At 52.8% G+C, this 14764-nt stretch overlaps 3 protein-coding genes across 4 annotated transcripts; 1 reads left to right on the forward strand and 2 right to left on the reverse strand.

Moving 5' to 3' along the window:
- Positions 1-4747: 4747 nt before the first annotated feature.
- Positions 4748-7273, reverse strand: RPL28 (ribosomal protein L28). Of its 2 annotated transcripts, none has more exons than XM_019710933.3 (4): positions 7120-7273; positions 6696-6784; positions 6481-6604; positions 4748-5008 (listed from the first exon to the last, which is right to left on the reverse strand). In XM_019710933.3, the coding sequence occupies exons 1-4, from the start codon at positions 7193-7195 to the stop codon at positions 4800-4802; spliced, it is 498 nt and encodes a 165-aa protein (XP_019566492.1). In that variant the 5' UTR covers positions 7196-7273; the 3' UTR covers positions 4748-4799. The 2 variants fall into 2 exon arrangements, with proteins under 2 accessions (XP_019566492.1, XP_019566493.1); XM_019710934.2 differs by having other exon boundaries at positions 6989-7120.
- Positions 7274-7432: 159 nt separating this feature from the next.
- Positions 7433-11729, forward strand: TMEM238 (transmembrane protein 238). Its single transcript, XM_019710935.3, has 3 exons — positions 7433-7850; positions 8094-9345; positions 11605-11729. The coding sequence occupies exon 2, from the start codon at positions 8802-8804 to the stop codon at positions 9336-9338; it is 537 nt and encodes a 178-aa protein (XP_019566494.2). The 5' UTR covers positions 7433-7850; positions 8094-8801; the 3' UTR covers positions 9339-9345; positions 11605-11729.
- A 1034-nt stretch (positions 11730-12763) lies between these two features.
- On the reverse strand, positions 12764-14639 carry TMEM190 (transmembrane protein 190). Its single transcript, XM_019710925.3, has 5 exons — positions 13859-14639; positions 13743-13778; positions 13252-13377; positions 13089-13173; positions 12764-13001 (listed from the first exon to the last, which is right to left on the reverse strand). Exons 1-5 carry the CDS (start codon positions 13914-13916, stop codon positions 12764-12766), a joined length of 543 nt encoding a protein of 180 aa, XP_019566484.1. The 5' UTR covers positions 13917-14639.
- Between the last annotated feature and the right edge of the window lie 125 nt (positions 14640-14764).

Genomic DNA, 14764 nt, shown 5'->3' on the forward strand with positions numbered 1-14764 from the left:
CAAATTCATACAATAAAATACTACTCAGCAAAATACTGATGCACAAAACATGGATAAATCTCAAACATTACATGCTGAGTGAAGGCATATACAGAAGTGTGCAAAATATTTGATTCCCTTTATACGAAATTTGAGAACAGGCAAAATTAATCACTAAATGGCTGAAAGCAGGTCATTGGCAGTCTGGGTCAGGGAGGATCAAATGGACAGGGGCATGGGGAAGTTTTGGGGTGATGGACACATTCCAGATCTTGTCAGACGGGCACATAAGTTTATCAAAATTTAGACTAGGTATACAGATAACCCCCGTATAACATGGTTGTTAGGTTCCTAAAAATGCTGTGTTATGCAAATCTGTTACATGAAACAACTAGCACAAAAAGGAGTTAGTTTCCAAAAATTAAAAAAAATTTATTTTTATAAGACATATCTTTATTAAAGCAATTTTCACCAAAAGTATAACATTAACATGTATTAATGTTTTCTTCATCACTACTAAGCACGACTAACCAAGGGCGTTTTCTTATGTACTTAATACTCCATGAACAAAATGGATTTAAAATTCTAATAAATTTTAAAATTCTGTAATCAAATCTGATACAACATCCACACTCGAATGAAAAATTTCAAATGATACCTTTTGCTCTTAAAACCTTTTTTTACACTCGGTGTTGTTTAGGGATTTCTCTAATTCTCATATCGTGTTAGAGTGAAACCGTGTTCTAGGATGCCGTGTTGTATGAGGGCTTTCCCCAATTCTCGAACCATGTTAGAGCGAAATCATGTTATAGAAGTGCCGTGTTGTATGGGTGTTACCTGTATATTTCAAGTTGACTTAATTTTTTAAAATCAAGAACTGTTTATCTTAGTGTGAAAGACAAATCAGTGAGACAGACATATTTGCAAGTCATATAACCCAAAATAATCCAAGCAATATATAAAGAGCTCCTACAAGTCAAGAAGACAGCACAAAAGACAAGTGGGCAAAAGCACTTGATCAAACACTTCACAAAAGGAAATCCAAATAACTACCAAACATCCTCATCAGTAACTTGGAAAATGCAGTGTAAGCCAAAGTTGAAACCACTACACTTCCATGAAACTAGCAACAGTTATAAAGTCTAACATTAAGTGTTGGCAAGGTTGTGGAGTTACAGACACTCTCATAGGCTCCTGATGGGAGCGTGAAATGATGGTACAGTTGAAAGCACACATACCTTATTGCTCGGCATTCTTGCACAGAAACCACAGGCTTTAAACAACACTTGTCATGACTGCAAAACAGTATAAACATACTTGTATATTCAAGAAACAGTACAACACAGAAATAATGAGCTATCATGACTACCAGCAGCATGGGAGAATCACAAACGTCATGACCAGCCAAACAAGTCACAAAAGAGAGTGACAGCTCAAATGCCTTCATACCCAATCTGAACCAAGTAGAGATGAGTGCTGTTGCTAAACGGACATCCATAGATGGTAGAACTGAAAAGCGAAAAGGTTGTGTCCATAAAGCTTGGGATTCTGGTCACTTCCAGCTGGCAAGCAGCCAGGAGGGCTTCTGGGGGCCGTTGTCTTTTCCTGCTTTAGCTGGGTGTTGATTACATGGGTGATTGTTCTATAGTTATTTTTATAAGTCTATAAATGTTTTATTTACTTTCTGTATGTCTGCTACATTTCAGAATTTTGAACACATGAAGAAGCTCATTATGTACAGATATGGACCAATATCCAAAATATGTTAAAGTGAAAAATAACATGCAAATGGTGTATATATGCTATCATTTCTGTCCAATTTTTAAAATAGGACGCATGTGTTATTTCATTGCAAGTGTATTTAATGCCTCTGGAAGGTCACAGTAGAACCTGGAAATACTGTCTCAAGGAAGGAGAGCCGGGAATACTTTGTGAATGTTATCCATTCAAAAAGCAAAGATTTTTAAGATAACAAAAGTTTCTACGAAGAAACAGCTCCCTCTCAGTCCTGTCTCCCCAACACCAAATTCCGTCAATCAGGGACAAGAATGTTACCAGGTTCTTGTATTTTTCTGGAGGAATTCTACCCAAATGCAAGTAAATTTAAGTATGTATTCTTCCAGGCCGGCCCAGTGGCTCAGGTGGTTGGAGGTCCACGCTCCTAATGCTGAAGGCTGCCGGTTTGATTCCCACATGGGCCAGTGGGCTCTCAACCACAAGGTTGCCGGTTCAATTCTTTGACTCCTGCAAGGGATGGTGGGCTGCGCCCCCTGCAACTAACAACGGCAACTGAACCTGGAGCTGAGCTGTGCCCTCCACAACTAAGACTGAAAGGACAACAACTTGACTTGGAAAAAGTCCTGGAAGTACACACTGTTCCCCAATAAAGTCCTGTTCCCCTTCCCCAGTAAATACGTATATATATTCCAAGCCCATTCCCTTTTGTTTTTACACAACTGGCAGTATCCTGTAATAGTATGTTGCACCTTGCTTTTTTGACTTAACAGCAAGTCTTGGAAATGTGTCCCTATCAGCATTTACAGCCCTTCTCTGCTCTTAGCTGCCTAAGTATTCCATTAGAGATGTGCCATCATTCATCTCACCCATCCTGGACAGATGGACCAACCACGCTAGAATGGATAACTTTTCCAAGTACAAATGCCCTGGGTGTCTGGGTGGAGGGAAGTGAGGTGGAGCTGGGCCTCATCCACACTACCAGGGGTCTGCCTTTCACTCAGAGGGGATGGGAATGGTGGGAGTGTTCTGAGAAGGCATTAAATCACATGGATTTAGTTCCAACGGGACCTCTGTGGAGAACAGTCCCAAGTGGGGCAAGGATGGCAGCTACTGCAAGAGTCCAGGTGAGATAAAGGCTTTGGCAAGAAGTGGTCAGGGTCACATCTGTTAACTAGGGAAGGCTGGAGGACGGGGGCGTGGATGCCAGGAGTTCTACGTTTGTGTGGAGTCAGCCCCTGGAGGCAGGGCTCCTGCCTGACCCCAGTGGGGGAACTAGGAGGCCCTTAGTCCTTGGCCACAGAGCTATAGAGTGGGGACAAGGAACAAGGTCCTCTTCTCTAAACAAGGTCCCCACGATGGCAGGAATCAAGGGATCGCCTCGATGCTAGATCCTTGGCCCCTGGCATAGTGGCTGCCACATAGTAGGTAAACAGGAAACATGTCAGGAGCCATAATGTGGGTTCCCTCCATCTGAGCCTATTTCTGTATCTGTAAAGTGGGGATGACACCTGCTTCATGGGGTGTCAGGGGCACTTGGATGAGAAATGGCCACCCCACAAGTGTATATACATGGGTATATGTAGAGGATGCCAAAAAAAGAAGTCCACATTTTAAGAAAACTGTTATTAAAATTGTAGTAATATATACCAAAAGATATGTGTATACATTTTTTTGGCACCCCCAGTATATACACACACACACACCCTCACACAGATGGAATAGTCCTTCCAGCGTTTGTTCTCCACTGAATTACTCAGCACTTGCTATATTCAGGCCATCCTCAGCCTCTTAATTTAACCCCCTGAATTCTGACAACACAGGTACAGAGGTCGTTACTTGCCCAAGGCCACACAGCTAGTGGCAGAGTTGGTGTTATCACAGGTCCTGTGATAAACACCTCCAGGCATTCAGGCAAGGGGTCAGGGAAAAAAGGAGAACCTTCTTTTGACAGATCAGGGAACACCTGAGACAGAACTGTAACACCCTAAACAAGAGGCAGCTCCAGATGGGAATGTCAGAGGCAGTAAGGCCGGAAAGAACTGATGCGAGTGGAGAAGCGTGGCCACACCCCACTGGTCGTCCGAGGGACTGCAGTAGACCAAGGAGCAGGTGAGGGATGGCTGGAAGGATGGAGTGCTCACACCCAGTCTAGCAGTTTTGTAGAAAGTGGGCTGGCCAGGTCCTTAACCAAGAACAGGCTGATGACATGGCTGCTGGCTTACGGGAAGCCTGGGGCTGCCACCTCCCTGCTGGGTGACTTGTAGGGGCTTTAGTACCTCTCCAAGATGGGGATAGCACCCCAGTTGCAAGGCCTCACGAGTTCCATTGCCTATTTAGAAATGGGCACTTTTGGCAGCTATGGCCTAATTCTAAGGGCTCTGCCCACCCCTCAAGTCCTAGGACACTCACTTCACTCCTGTGGGGCTCCTTGAAGGGCTGTAAGCTGCTCCAGACCAACAGCAGAGGGCCCACCTGCACTCTTCAGGCTAGGCAAGGACTGCTTCTGAGCCGGCTCCCCAAGTTCCTGTCACAAGTGTTCAGGCTGCCCCAGGAGAAACAAAGGGACTAAAGGTGGGGTCCACAAAGACCTGGATGGTAAACACATCCACCTTCTCAGGCCACACCACACACCTATAAGAGGTGTGCAGCCCTGGGTCTACATTCCCACCCTAGATCATGATCAAAAGTAGGCACTTAGGGTCTTTCTTAAAGCTTTGTTGTATGCTAGCAGACTGAGTTTCTGATTCTACAGGGTTTTTTGTTTAACCTGCACTTTGTAAATGTCCCACTGAAGTCATCTAAGGTGCTGAAATGTGAGGATTTACACCAGCCCCCAGCCCTCAAGGGGGAGGTCACCTGCAACAGCTGTGGCTGGGCTCCCTTCCTGCGCCAGGTCCTGCTCGTACCCACGCGCTGCCACCTGTGGTACCAGTGGTTAGGTGGAGCCCTCTCCCCCAGCCCAGGTGTTCTGGGACACACACTCAGAGCTAGAGCATTGGAGCCACACAGAAGGGAGGCCCAGGCGAGGTGGTTGGAGAAAGATGGCCGACACTTTATGCTTTATTGCTTTGGGAGGGAGGTGCTCAGGAGCTCTTGGTGGGGCGAGCCCGCTTCCTCTTCAGTGTCACCGGCTTCTGGCTGCGCAGGATGGCACTGGCTCTGCGGATGGCGGCCATGCGCAGGTCTGGACGGTACTTGTTCTTGCGGATCATGTGCCGGATGCTGCTGAGGGTGGCCCGGGCGTTCTTGTTGATGGTGGTCCGCACATAGGAGGTGGCTGGCTTTCGCTGGCCTGGTGGGGGAGAGCGGGAGCCCCAGGGGTCAGTCGGATGGCCTGGCCTTTAATATACCTTCAAAGTGGCAAGGGTGCTATCGCATGCCAAGAGCAGGAGCACCTCAGCTGTGAGCCTGGGCAGCCAGCCCCACTTACACACACTGATTTGCAATTTATGGGACACTCATAGTGACCACCACAGGCCAGGTCCTGCCCTGGACACTATACAGGCATCTCATCACTATGTCGGAGACACAGCATCCACCACCACCGCACTTTATAGAGATGGGGCAGACACAATGAGATGAGGTCTTCTGTCCAGGTCACACACAAGAGAACTGGAATGCAGGCCGCCTGACTCCAGGGGCAGTGATGGTGAGGCTGGCACTCGGCACTGTGTTGGCCGGAGAGTGAGCATTCAGCACCCTGCCCCTCCCTCCTGGGCCTCTGGGCACCCCTTCTGTAACAAGAGTCTGAAATGTCAATGCCAAGCTGAGGCCTGGCCCTGAAGCTGGAGGACAAGGAGTCACGGTGTGCTGAGGGTGAGAAAGAGACCTCACCTGTGCATAGTGCAGTCTGGACTCCAATGCCCAGGACTAAAAAGAAACACCCCCTTTCTTGTGCCAGAGCTGATGGGGGCCCAATTGGAGTCCTGTGCTCCTGGTTTCCCCCAAGAGGCCAAGGACCCCTTGCCATTCCAGGGGCGTGACTGAGTTGGTTCCTGACAGGAAAGGCCACCCAACAATCCCTAGAAAAGGGAACTTTTTAGGACCTGACACACCACAAGGATGTTCTCAGGAGTGCGGAAACCCGAGAAGGTGGGTAACACCCCTCCACGGTTTGCAGGTCTGGGGCACTGTTGACACTGACCAGGATGTTGGGCACCGACCCCAAACAGAAGCTGGTTCTAATCAGAAACCTGGGAAAACCTCATTCCTTTCTCTTACAAATCCCAGCAAAGACCAGAAATGAATCAACTGTTAATAACCCTCCAGAGGCCCTGCCTCCAGGACCTCCTTTAAAGACACTAAAAAAGCCCCTCCATGCCTAAGTTTATGGAGGTGGGTTGCTCAGGACTCCTTGAGTCCACACAAGCAGAATGAGGGTCCACTTGCAGGTTGTGACCCAGCCTGTCACTTCCTACAAGTGGAAGCCAGGGGAAGTTTCATCTATTTGTCCAAATTTTCCTATTGCAGTGAAATGGAAGCATCCACCTCCACCTGAACTGTTTAAAGGTCTTAACCTGAAGTCGTTTGATCACGCACCCTGGCTCACTACATACAGTTCAGGTCCTATTAATTTCTCTACTTCACACGAAACTAAACAGGTTAAGAGACCTGATCAGCTCCCACAGACCATGGGGTGGTGGTAAGGGAAGTGAGCTTCCCAGAACATCCTCACTCCAGGAATCCTCCGATTCTGTGGCAGAATTACAGCTCCCTGACGCGATGGGGGCCTGCCGTCTGGGCCAAGCCAAGGGAAATGCTCACCAGATCTCCGCTTCATGACGACCACCACACCTTTGCCATCGGCTGCTGGCTCCACGCCCACCGTCTTGCGGTGAATCAGCCCGTTGTAACGGAAGGAATTGCGGGCCTTCAGATTATTGGGCTCCTGGGAAGAGGGGGGGGGGCAATGAAGAGGGAGGAGATCCTGCGATAGCGAAGTGCCTCCCTCAGACCCAGGCATCCCGACCCCCACTTACGGTGCTGTATGTCTGCTTGTTCCTTTTGATCAGAAAGCTGGAGCAGTTGCGCACCACCATCCATTGCAGATGCGCAGACATGGCGACAGCTGCGGAGAAAGGGGTACGGGAAGATGACAAAGGGAGCAGCAGGCCGACGCCAGGCCCCATGCTAAGACAATGCCAAGAGGGAACCTGGCGAATGGGGCAACCTGAGGGCAGGCAGCACTTAGGAATTTGCCAGGCGGGGCTGGGCGACCTAAGGCTGAAGTCAGGCGCCGAGGCTAACTGCAAGAAACAACATGAAAACCCACAGCAACTTCGGGTAGCGGAGCTAGGCGGCAGCTAAGGACGCAAGGGACGCAATGGAAGAAACCGACAGAGGCAAACACCGGGCAGCTCGCGTGAGATGCGGCCATGCGGGGTACGGAAGGCCTCGGCTCACCTCCTCTCGTTGCCACAGCCGGAGACGGAAAGAGGAATAAAGGGGGCGGGAGAATGCCTTTAATACCGACACGCATTTCCGTTTCCTCTCTGGGCACGAGCGCGCAGTCGCCTGACCTCCGCCTCCTTTCGTTCGCCTCCGAAGCGGCTCGATGACGTTCGGCTATTTCCGCAAGCCCGTCGCATACCGCTCGGGAACCTACGGAGCTCTTCGGCTAGAGACCCGAGGGCGTGTTTTCCGACGCGCATCGCCAACGTTCCAGGGACCTTCGTGTTTACGAAACTCCACGACTTAGTTTCCGACCGGGTCCAGTTCGAGGCCCCAAATCCTCTTCGTCAGCGTCCTCTCCCCTGTATTGCTCACCCAGTGCTTGGCACAGCATGGGAGCCCAATAAACATTTTAGGATTTATGTTTATGAATGAACATGTGAGTGCGTGAAATACTTAAGCCTAGCTTCGGAATCCTCGGGTGCTTTCGGTCGTCTTCGTAAGCCCTCGGCTATTCCCGACAAACACACGTAGGCCCGCTCGTGCACCTTCGGACCTCTCCGGAAACGCTCTTCGGAGGATGTGGCCGCCTTCCCTTAGGGCCCATGTCCGGTTCGGGTCTGTTCGGACACAATCGGTCTCCATCCGGCTACATTCAGAACTCTTCGGCTTATCCCGGCAGACCTTCGCAGTTCTGGTCTCCAGCCGGCCCCGATCCAGTCCCGGAGCTGTTCAGGGCTTAGGTAAACGGAAACTTCTCGTAGACTGCCACCCAGGAGTGTGGATTTCCTCTAAGTGCGAGTTGTTTGGAAGAGATTTGCCTGGGAAGCTCTTGGTTCTTTTAAGAGTCCCATACCTGTTCGTCCAGCCCCTTACCAATGCCTCTCAGCTTCCGTCCCCATTCTCCCCTTGAGTCCGCTAATGTCACACCCGTAAAACTTCCTGAAAGTTTATTTACTGTTAATTTCGACCTTTTTGTTTCCAAGGTTATCTTTAAGGGGCAGGAGCCTTGCCTGATAAATCTGTGTCCTCGTCTCATCAGCACAGCGCCTAGCGAAACCCCTACCGAACAAAGGAATGACAATGTCTTACGTTACCTCCATCAGAACACCCTGAATCTGATGGTGATGTCAGAGAGTCCTGTGAACAGTCCACATTTGTGCCCTCGGTTCATTCGCTCGAGGCACCCAGGAAGCCACAAGGGACGGGTAATGAGAGAAACCTCAACTGCACAGAGCCCCGTGTTTCTTCCCTTAGAGTACCTAACCTGACTGCTCTAGGGCTACTTACCTGCGTCCCACAGCCACTTGGGGTCCAGGGCCTTGTCTGACCCTTGTTTTTGACCCCCACTATCCCCACTGTGGGTTCACAGGGGGGCCCCTGGAGGCGGGCTAAACAAACAAGGCCCTGACTTCCACAGGGCCCTGCCCTGCCTCCATTAAAGAGCACTTGAATGTTGACCAGGCGTTGCTTCCGCTCCTTGGGGTGCAGGGGCGCTGGGCCACCCTATCCCTGAGGGCCAAGCCCTGCACAGAAACCCCGGCCAAGGCGCCCGGAACCGGGCCCGTCAGCACCCGCCCGGCTCAGGTGACCTGGCGGGCGCCGGGCACACCTGGCGCCGTCCCCTAACCCCGCCCCTGCCCGGGCGGCACCCGGAACGCTCTCTGCCCGAGCCAACGCGGCGAAGCAGGGCCATGGCGGCGGCGCCAGCGGCGTGCGCCTCGCAGGGGCCCCCGCCGGGGGCACAGTCCCCGCCGACAGGCGCGCCCGCGCCGGCGTCGGGCCTGGGCCGCTGCCGGATGGCGCTGCTACTGGCCGTGGCATTGGACGTTGCGGGCATGGCGGCACTGCTGACCGGCGTGTTCGCGCAGCTGCAGGTGCGCGGCCGCGACTTCGGCGACCTGCTCATCTACTCCGGCGCGCTTCTCGTCTTCCTGAGCCTGCTGGGTTGGATCCTCTGGTACACTGGCAACATCGAGATTTCGCGCCAGGAGCTCGAGCGCGACTACGGCCTGCGGCCCTCGGCGCTCGCGCGTCTAGCACGCAAGCTCTCTCGCCGCTGGTCGGCGCCAGCCTCCACCGCCGCCGGCCCGCGCGCGGCGCCCGGCTCTAGGGGAGCGCGCCGCGCCGCCCGCGCGCCCCTGCCGCCCGCCTCTGGCTCCCGTCGCGTGCGCTTGCAGCTTGCCACGCTCGAGGCCGCGCCCGGGGCGGCAGGCACGGGCACCGAGTGAGCCCGAGGTGAGGGTCCGGGGGTGGGGCGGGGAGAGGGAAGGACTGCGGAAGAGATGGAGCGACCGAAGGGAGAGAGAAGGACTGCGGGGGAGATGAGGAAGGAGAGATTGAGGGACTGTGGGAGAGATGGAATTAGACTGGGAAAGATGGAGAGATAGAGACTGAGAGACAATGGGGAGAAAGGGAGGGAGGGAGGGAGAGAGGACCAGGTCAAAATTTCTTCTCAAAGGAGAGAAGCAGAGACCCAGAGGATGGAGAGAGATGCAGACTTGGGAGAGACAAATGAAACCCCGCCCCCCACCGCGTAGGGATGGGAAAGTCACTGTTAGCTTGGAGGTTCCTCCCTGCACTCCAGTCCCTAGGCTCACCAGGTCCCATTTAATCCAGTGTAACTGAGTCTCTGAAGTCGCTACTTTTACCCTCCCCATCCCAGTGTAAGACACTGCGGCCCAGAAAGGTGCCACCTCTTGCCCAAGGGCACACAGCTGGGATCCTCCTTACAAAAAATCTAAAGAGGGGGGAAAGAGTGGAAATCACTATCTGAAGCAGGAGAGTGATGACAACATACCAAGATGCAGGAAAGGCTCATTCCTTCCCCTTTCTCCTTTACCTTCTATTTCCTTTCCTAAACACACTCTCCCTCTGCTCAAAGACCTGCTGTGGCTCCCCATTGCCCTCTGGTTAAACCCAAGCCTCTCACTGGCATGTGGGCCCCCCATGTTTCAGACCCACATCTCCTGCCTTCTCTGCAGTCATGATGACATCCCTCAGTCCCTAGACAGGCTCTCACCACAGTTGGCTTCCACTGCCTTTCTCTGGGTCTTCATATTGTCTGAATTACCCACTATGGCTTGTATCGCCATGTGTTGTGTCTTTGTGTGCTGGTACTGTCTCTCCCACTTGAAAGGAGCCCCTTGAAGATAAGGCCTGGGTCTCTAGTATCTTTAGTCTCAGCACTGCCCAGCAAAAATTCAACTCAGGAAATCAGAGGTTGATGATTTGTGGGTGGATGGGTGATAGACAGATGGATAAGTGATTGGCTAGATGGATGGATGGCCTGGTTGTTGGGTAGATGTAGTTGGATTGATGGATGGGTGGATGGATGGATAGATGAGTGATGGGTGGGTAGATGGATTAATGGATGGATAGCCTGGTTGATGGGTGGATGTAGTTGGATTGATGGATGGGTAGGTGGATGGATGGATATGATTGGATTGTCGATTGATAGATGGGTAAATGGGTGACTGGCTAACTGGTTTGTACAGATGGATAGATGGATGGATGGATGGATTGGTTAATGGGCAAATAGATGGGTGGAACAATGGATGGATGAGTGACTGAATCAGTTTCGTAAGAAAGGATAAACAACTACATGCATGGGTGAAGCATGAAGTAACACAAAATTTGGCATATAATGCAGAAATAACCACCTGTGGTTAAAATTGCCCCTGAAGGGGGCGGCCGGTTAACTCACTATGCTTGGTTAAAGCATAGTGCTCTTAACAACAAGGTTGCCACTTCGATCCCCACGTGGGCCACTGTGAGCTGTGTCCTCCACAACTAGATTGAAACTACTTGACTTGGAGCTGATGGGTCCTGGAAAAACAACTTACATAAAATTTTTTAAAAAGTTAAAAAAAAAAATTACCCCTGAAAATCCTTACCTTGCCCAGAAGTCTCACACAGCTGGGTGGACCTTCCCTGCTGGAACCACCTGGAACCACCTGCCAGAAAATGGCCCAGCTGACTTGAGTGTATGCCCCTTTTAGAAGGAAAAGGGTCCTGTCCAGACAAAGGACTCCTCAATGGTAAGGGTGAGGTCCTTCAAGCACTTGAATTTTAACAGAGGGACCCAGAGGCCTTCGCTCTGATTGCACACCTCTCTCTCTGGGACCAAAATTAGTTGAGTGGCCATGCAGAGCCACTCCCATTCTTTGTCCTTTCTCTCCTCTCTTCTTTGTTAGTCTCTGCCTGTCTCTCTCTCTCTCTCAGTTCCTGTGTCTCCCTCTTAGTCTCTCTTCCTATCTCCCATGTCTTTTTGTCTCTGCATATATCTCTCCCAGTCTCTCATTTCCCACTTGTACCACTGGATTCCAATGAGTTAAAGTCACACGCACACTGCAGCAAATCAGAGCATAGAAGAGCCAGTGAGCAAGTGTGTGAGTCAATATGTGAGGGGCTGAAGCAGGTCACTGGGTGGTGGGCACAGGGAACAGAGGGTTACGAGTTCCTGAGCAGCTACTAACCTCACCCTCCCTCCTGCAGATGAACCCAGGACTCCACCTATCAGGACCCAACTGAGATGTGTAGCTGCCCTCGATATCATCTGGCCGCCAGGATGCCTACCTGTGCTCCCTCTATGTCACCTGGATAAATGGCTCTGCCTCCCAGCTCTGCTTGTCTGTCTGGGAAAGGGATGGCACTGGGGCAAGTGTGAGCTTGCTTGCTTCTTCCCAGGCCACATCCACAGAGGGGTCACCCATGTCCTTGGGGGACCCAAAGCCCCTGGGGACATAGGAGCCCAGCTTTATGCTGGCCTCTCCCAAAGGGTGTTGAGCCGAGACCCACACTCTCTGTTCAGACCTCCCTCTGCCCAGGCCCCTCTGTTAGTTTGGGGCCCTCCAAGAAGAGGAGGGACAAATTAGACTTGCAAAATATTTACTGGAGGAAAGACTTATACAGTGGAGGTTGGTGCGGGTTTGGCACTGAGAAACGAGAGGGGCAAGGAAGGAGGGGTGGGCAGGACAAGTGTTGAACTGGAACGTACTTCCAAGAAAATTTCCACTAGCTCACTAGGGGTCTGAGAGTTACATCACTTGCTGGGGGAGGCACAAGTCCTGCAGATCCCCGGCCATGCTCAGACATTGGTGGGAAGCCTGTCAGATGCAGGTGGGGAGGCGGGGAGCGCAGTCCCCTTCTGGGGCAGCAGAGGCTGTCAGGCAGTGGTGCTCCCTGCAGGAAGAGTGCTGAGGGGCACCTCCCCCTGGCTGCAGCTTGTCCCACCCAGCCTAGTTCAGGCATCCCTCAGCCTAGCTGCCCTCAGTCCCATCAGCCCAGGCCACCCCCACTTAACCCCCAAATCCCTCATTTCATACCCCCTCAGTCCCAATACCCCATGATCACAGCCCAGTCTCCCTCAATCAGCCTGCGGCCCTCATCTGCCCAGGTCCCCCTCAGCTCAGATCCCTCCCGCTTACCCCCAGACCCCTCTCATTCTACCCGCTCAGCTCATAAGCCCCATGATCACAGTCCAGCTCCCCATCACTCACCCCAGGACCCCTCCCCAAACTCTCTCTCTCTCTCTCTCTTTTTCTCTCTCTCCCTGCCTCTGGGTCTTATCTGCCTCCTGCTCCCATGGCTCTCAGAAAAGAGATCAAATGTCTGTGTGCTATATCTGTATTGAGGGGTCCCCCCAGGGGTGCCCCTAAGCATCATCCTCCCCCCCTTCCGTTTCTTCACCCCCTTCTGTCCCTTCCCCTTCAGTGGCTCCTGAGATATCCAAGGTCCCCTCCAAAGGCATGGAGGCTTGCATGCTGCCCATGGATGCCTTCTTTTCGCTCAGAGTCCCCCGGTCCTTGGATAACAGAGACACAGTCCTGGACAGGTTGCATTTGCCCTGCAGGAACTCAGGCAGGTGCAGCATATCCCGGCGCTTGGCCCACCTGGTGGGGAGGGCACATGCTCAGCCTCGGCCTATCCACCTGCTCCTCTGGGGGCAGGGCACCCTCCCAAACCCCAACCCCACTCACCAGACCAAGCAGATGCTGGAGATCAGGACAAGGAGGCCTCCACATGTCCAGCCCAGCGCCCACATGTGCTTCCTCCGCATGTTTTCTGAACAAAGTTTGGAGATTTGAGACCCAGGGGTCCCAGCTACAAGCCCCCACCCCAGGGACCCCAGTTTCTACTCACCATCCGGCCGCTGGTGATAGCAGACCCCATCTCGGTAACAGCATCGGAGACGCAGACAGAGATTGGGGTTTTCCAGCGCTGCTTGACCCCCACAGCTCTCCCGGTCCCATACATCTCCCTCACAGCCTGAGGACCGACCGTGAGCAGCAGCTTCATCACAGAGTCTGGCCCCAGGGACTCAAGAGAGCCAGGGTCCCAAAGCCGAGCTCTGAAGGCTGACTGTAGTGCTTGCTCTGTATGGGACTCAGTCCAAGACCCAGCCCCTCTATCAGACCCAGAAGCCCAGGCCCCCAGCCCCCTCCTCACTCAGATCCAGAAGTCCAGGTCTAGTCCTTCCTCCCTCACACCCAGGAGTCCAGGCCCCCAGTCTCTCCTCCCTCACACCCAGGAGTCCAGGTCCCAGCCCCTCCTCCCTGCCCCCCTTCCTCAGACCCAGGAGTCCGGGTCCCTAGGTCCTGTCCCTGAGGACTTAGGATCTAGCCACTACTCACTCCACGGATAGAAGAACCCCTGGATTCCATTCCCATCTGTGAAAGAAAAGAGAAGGCATTAGTGGCTGAGGAGGCCCCCTGTTCAGCTGTCTGACCCTCTCTTCCGTGTCCCTCACCTACTGAGCCCTGTATCAGCAGGAAGAGGCTCAAAGCTGGGATCCCAGAGCCCACCATGTTGCCTCCCCAGACACCTGGGTCCTCTGTGGGGAGAGACCTTGAAGGCCATCCCCCTAGCAACCAGCTTGGCCCCGCCCACCCAGCCCCCAGTGTTCTAAGTTCTGTTGCTAGGGAGCCCTTTAGCAATGTGGGAGAAGGAAGGTGGGGGGGGGTCACACTGGCCTGGTTGCTAGGGAATTGCTTTCTTAGCAATCAGGTGGAAGAGGCCTAGGGGGTGGGGTGGGGGCCTGGTATTAGAAGAGCCTCCTTAGCCACCTGGGTGGAAAATGGAGGGGGTCTAAGGTCTCTGTTCCTTACCAACCAGGGACATGAGGCATAGGCACCCAGAGTCCTTGCCAAGGAATCCCTTTGTTAGTAACCTGAGGCCTGGGAGCAGCTCCAGGTGGCCCAAAGTCTCCTGAGACCTCATTGCCAGGGGTCTTTCCCCTAGCGACCAAAGGCAGAGGGCCCTTGGGCTCAGAAGTCCTCACTGAGCCCCACTGTTAGGGACACTTCTCTGCAACCAGGGGATTTAGGAGGGCAAGGAGAAAATGGGTGGAGCTCGGGCACTTGCTCAGGAGTCCCCTGGTCTCAACAGCATTCCAGGCCTCCCAATGGGGAATGGCCACGCCTGAGCCTTCAGGGGTACAGCGAACTCATGGGAATGGAGACCCTTCACCTGCCTAGACCTCAGTTTCCCCACCCAAAAATGGGTAAAGGGGTTCAACTGGAGATCATCAAACTCCCTGCTTGGTCTTTTCCAGTAGTGGGGCTGGAGGCTGACTTGAGCTGGGTTGTGAGGTACTTCCCAGTTCACCCCATGTGACCCTCCACTCAACTTTTCAGCACAGTGAGGAGGGGGCTCA

This window comes from Rhinolophus sinicus, chromosome 8, assembly GCF_057876585.1.
Source record: "Rhinolophus sinicus isolate RSI-liver-muscle chromosome 8, RSI-T2T, whole genome shotgun sequence".
Classification (NCBI taxonomy): domain Eukaryota; kingdom Metazoa; phylum Chordata; class Mammalia; order Chiroptera; family Rhinolophidae; genus Rhinolophus; species Rhinolophus sinicus.